Source organism: Montipora capricornis, chromosome 9 (assembly GCF_036669925.1).
Source record: "Montipora capricornis isolate CH-2021 chromosome 9, ASM3666992v2, whole genome shotgun sequence".
In the NCBI taxonomy this organism is placed as follows: domain Eukaryota; kingdom Metazoa; phylum Cnidaria; class Anthozoa; order Scleractinia; family Acroporidae; genus Montipora; species Montipora capricornis.
The window spans coordinates 31572273-31577272 of record NC_090891.1 but is presented as its reverse complement, the minus strand read 5'-3'; the positions used below and the strand labels follow the sequence as shown (position 1 = coordinate 31577272).

General features: G+C 40.0%; 1 protein-coding gene across 1 annotated transcript in view; it reads left to right on the top strand.

Moving 5' to 3' along the window:
- LOC138017095 (transmembrane protein 145-like) overlaps nucleotides 1-5000 on the top strand; it is a 16891-nt gene that overhangs the window by 5396 nt on the left and 6495 nt on the right. The window contains exon 4 of the mRNA XM_068864295.1: nucleotides 3688-3814. Within this exon, the coding sequence (XP_068720396.1) occupies nucleotides 3688-3814 (127 nt within the window). The remainder of the gene's footprint in view (nucleotides 1-3687; nucleotides 3815-5000) is intronic.

Below are 5000 nucleotides of genomic sequence, written 5' to 3'. Positions count from 1 at the left end.
AATGGATGTGAGGCAGCGATCTTGGCACAAATAATCTCAGTATGAATAACAATAAAAGGGTCTCCAAAATTCAAACATGTTTTCTGGTAAACATCTTTAGTGCTGGAAAGACGATTTCAGGGTTATTTGACATATCTGACCTACAATCTTGGACATTTCAAACTGAATGGAAAATGATGATTCCCCCCAGTTTCAATGATGAAAAAATGGCCGGGCTTCAACTTTCTCCCTGATTCATCATTGAGTTTTGGGGAAGAAGGTTATTAATTTTTCATTTCATTTTGTCCAAGATTGTAGGTACTGACATAGCTCTTCACTTGACTATAAAATGACAAGGTAGGAGGCGTTATTTCGAAGCAACCCTTGAATCTGGACAAAAATTGCGAATATAATCCCTTGAACGATAAATTCTCTTGCATAGAGCTACGCTAGGATAATTTTACCTTCAATTTGTGCCAACGTTTCCGAGCCAAACGCATTTCCATAGTCGCTAGCCATCCTTAAAAGCCACAATCACCCAGTTTTCAGCGCCATTTCATCCTTGACACTTACCGTTGGGAAACAGATTCGTTCGGCCCAACTGGGAATGAGAGCAATCATCGCCTATTAGGGAGGTCCACAAAAGCAAATGACCATATTTTTAAAGACATGTTTGAAGTTTGTAGACCCTTTTAGACCTTTTATTGTCACTCATATCAAGATTATTTGTGTTGAAATCGCTGCCTCACAGCTACTATTTTCAAACGGTCACTTGCAGAGCCTGGACTACCTGTGTTAATATTTAGAAAACTACAGCTGAAACTAAAGGCACAACCATCAATAATTAATGAAAGTAAAATAAATAGGTGGTTTTATACTAGGGGCGTAAGAAGGCTTTAAGTAAGCCTAAGTTCTACTCTACTCTACCTTACTTTGTAACCTTAGAAATCAGGTATCTTGAGAGAAGCCAAAGTATGATCTTAAGGGTACTATGTCATGCAAAATGATGTAATTTCATAACACCCAAATGCCCAAAAAGTAGAATGAAACATTGCAATAACCACTTAAAATTGTTGAAGAACGTAAAAGAAATACAGCAAAAGGAAAGAGAAGCATGGATGGACACAAATTGACGAGATTGAAACGGATTGCATTTGGGTAATCTTACCCGCACGCTGATTGCCTCAGCATGATTGGCTTTCAAGTAGGGAGCGGAGTTATTCAGCAGGCCGTGAACTGCAAGCGAAATCTTCAAGCTCGATTTTCTAGGGGGCTAATGCCAAGCCGCGTATACCGAAACGATTACCTAATCTGTTTAAAAGTATTAAATGATCAACCGTATCAAAAGGACGAGCTCGAGCAGCAGATGCAGGTGAAGAAGAATTCGGTGTCGATGCAGTTACATTCATACGCAAGAATTTCTATGTAGACGATGGGCTTAAATCTGTGCCAACCGTTTTTGAAGCCATACATCTGATTAAAGCCAGTCAATGCAAGGCATCAGTGACAAAGCCTGTCTCAGATTGCACAAGATAGTCTCAAACAAGAAGGAAGTTCTTGAAGCTATTCCAGGGGAAGATCATGCGAAGGGTATCAAGGAACTTAACTTAGCGGTTACCGTAGATCCACTACCTATCGAGAGAGCTTTAGGCGTAATGTGGTGCGTCGAAAGCGATAGCTTGCGGTTCTGTATCGAGCTTCGCGATCGCCCTTTCACCAGAAGAGGGGTGCTATCAATTGTCGGCTCTATTTATGATCCTAATGGATACTTAGCTCCTGTAACGCTCAAAGGAAAGTAGATTCTCCAGCAAATGCGCAAAGATAAGTTGGATTGGGACAGCCCTGTACCTGACTATCTACGCCCAGAGTGGGAGAAATGGCGACAAGAAATCACTGAGTTGGAGAAGTTAGAAATACAACGTTACCACAACCCAGAAAACTTTGGCCCATTCAAAGCTGTAGATGTACATTACTTCTCAGACGCTTCAGAAGAAGGTTATGGTCAGTGTACATACATATATGTCTTCGACTGATAAACGAACAAGACGAAGTACATCTTTCATTCATTGTCGGGAAAGGACGAGTGACGCCGTTAAAGCACACAACAATCCCAAGGTTAGATTTGTCTGTGGCTACTATCTCTGCAAAAATGAGTGATTTTGTGAGAAAAGAGCTGCAGTACAAGGAGATCCGTGAGTTTTTCCTGGACAGACAGCCAAGCCGTCCTTGGATATGTCAACAATGAGCCCAAACGTTTCCATGTGTACGTCGCTAACAGGGTACAACAGATCCGTGACCTGACTGATCCTAGCTCCTGGTACTATGTCGAGTCTCACAGTAATCCAGCAGACGAAGTGTCAAGAGGACATACAGCAAAGCAACTCCTAGAAGGTTCCCGTTGGGTTGATTGGTTCCGAATTTCTGTGGGAAAGTGGAGCTTGTAATCCTGAACGCGGAAAAGTGTCCCTCCTTGTAGAGACAGATCCAGAAGTGAAGAAAGCATCTGTGCTGACTACCGAAGTCAAGACTGTCGGTTCGTTTCTTGGTCATTTTGAAAGTAGCAGAATAGATGGTGTATCCAGTTGGTATAAAGCTACGAAAATAAAAGCTCTGTATCTACGACGGAAATCCAAGCTCTTAGCAAGAGAAGTCAAAGAGCCAGGAAAACCAGTGGCAAAGCTAGTCAAACAACGAAGAAGAGAAACCAGTGCCGAAGTTATCCTTTTCAGATTTACAGCAAGCCGAGAAGACGATCATTAGATGTTTGCAGTACGAGAATTTCCGTGAGGAACTCGAGGTTCTCCGCCATATGAACGCCACATCTGCAGAGACAAGCAGAGGTCAATCAAAAAAGAAAAGACAAGTGCTACCAAAGTGCTGCAAAGCCAGTTCGCTATACAAACTGGATCTTTTCTGGACCAAGATGGTCTAACTCGTGTAGGTGGTCGTATCAGAAGAGCAAATGTGTCAGTCGATAGGAAGCATCCAGTTATTATCCGGGAACGGGACATTTGACTGAACTATTAATTCGTCACCACCTCTTGAAAGTAAATCACATGGGTCGAGGCACAACGAGCTTCGCCAAACTGGATATTGGATAGTTAAAGGTTCATCAAGAGTGGCCAGGTCCATATTCATTTGTGTGACTTGTACTGAGGCGACTACGTAAACCCGCAGAAGAGCAGAAGATGGCTTGTCTTCCAGAAGATCGGCTCAACCCAGCAGCCCCATTTTCTTAGAGTGATGATAACTTTTTTGGCCCTTTCATTGTCAGGGGAAAGGAGGAGTAATGTCAAACGTTTTGGAATACTGTTTACGTGTATGCGATCGAGGAGTATTCATTTGGAGACTGCCAATTCACTGGACAGTTCGTCATTTATCAATGCACTAAGTCGTTTTATGAATCGCAGACGCGCATCGAGACAACTGCCGGATGCAAATTTTGTGCCACCTGCGGCTCATTTGATTAGCTATCTGTGAGTTTCTTTGATCACTGACCAGTCAGAATGCTGGGTTTGTTTCCTTTTTTGTGCTCTGTGTTACCTGGAAATTATTTTTCTCTTTGCCTACCAGAATCATGTTTCCATTAGACTTCAAAAAATGCAATATAGCATTATTATACCATCTAATGAAAGGGAGGGGTATTGTCATTTTATCTGTATTCTGCTGTGTGCGCAAATCAACACTTTTTGTTTCTTCGTTAAACAGAAATGCGTAGACAGAGAAGACAAAGTAAATAGAGGAAATAACCAAATTATTAACCTCACAACCAACTACATATGGTCTGGATGTAAAGAGCAGGAAGTTCTTGGCAGCATACATCTCATTTGTGATGGTAAGAATAAATAATAACAATAATAATAATAATAATAATAGTAATATTATTATTATTATTATTATTATTATTATTATTATTATTATTAGTTTGCGGAGGCAGATGTTTGCCAGAGATGTAGATAAAAACATGTACAAGCAGCCTGGAAACTCTTGAGTTTTTGCACTGAAAACTTCTTGTGGTTTTAAAAATGAACTTTTGTATCATTTTCCTTAATGTTTGAATTCAAACTTTGTTCAGGTTTTTGGAATGTTTAAAGCTTAAATTATTTTGATTAACATATTTCTAATTCAATAAATTGTTGATTGTTGAAACGGAACGAGGCTTATTGACCAGCATCTTCTCCACATTATGTATTGCTAAATACATTGCTCCAAATTGAGCACAGCTGACATGTACAATGTACATGTACATGTAGTTTGTACCAGTTATCAATACAAAGAGCGCGTCAGTAACTTTTTCGAAGCCTTAATTCAGAAAAGACAAAGACCCTTGCTAACTTAAAGACCCAGTGTATAGCCTCAAAGGGTGCGTTTGAGAAACGTAAAATCTGAATTGATAAAGAATTTTTCTACATGCCTATTAGGCAAACTTCACTTTAAATAAAGAAATAATCCCCCATAGACAACTGTTGGAAAAAGTCTTGCTGATGTTAATTAAGGGTTCATGTCATCCTATTTAATTTTTAGTCCTAGCAAGTTACAGTAGATTATTATGAGTTGGAAAGCACTGCACTGTGGCCAAAGCGCCGTTTATACGAGGGAAAATAAGCCGCAGCTTACACTGCCCGTGGCTCAATAGTAAGACGCGAACTGGGCCATTTATACGAGTGCGACTTACATAAGACGCGAAATTCTCGTATAAATGGTTCGCGGCTAAATTCGTGGCCAACTGATCCAATGATGACCTCATTTATTTTGATGCCTCATTTTGGGGTAATTAATTGTGATGCAAGATTTGCGACATTAAAAGATAAATGGCTCGAGTAAGCAAACAAGCGAAGGAAAACTATTAAACTAAAGTTTTACGTGTAATCCAGTATCGATCCAGTAAAGTCTTGAACGAACACTTGCGGCGTCCTGCAGAACTTGCTGAATGATAATGATAATGTTTTATTCAGCTCATATTGTTGTTTGATTTGAAATTCTTAATGAGGTTTCGGTAGCATTTTAGTTTTTTTTTTTCT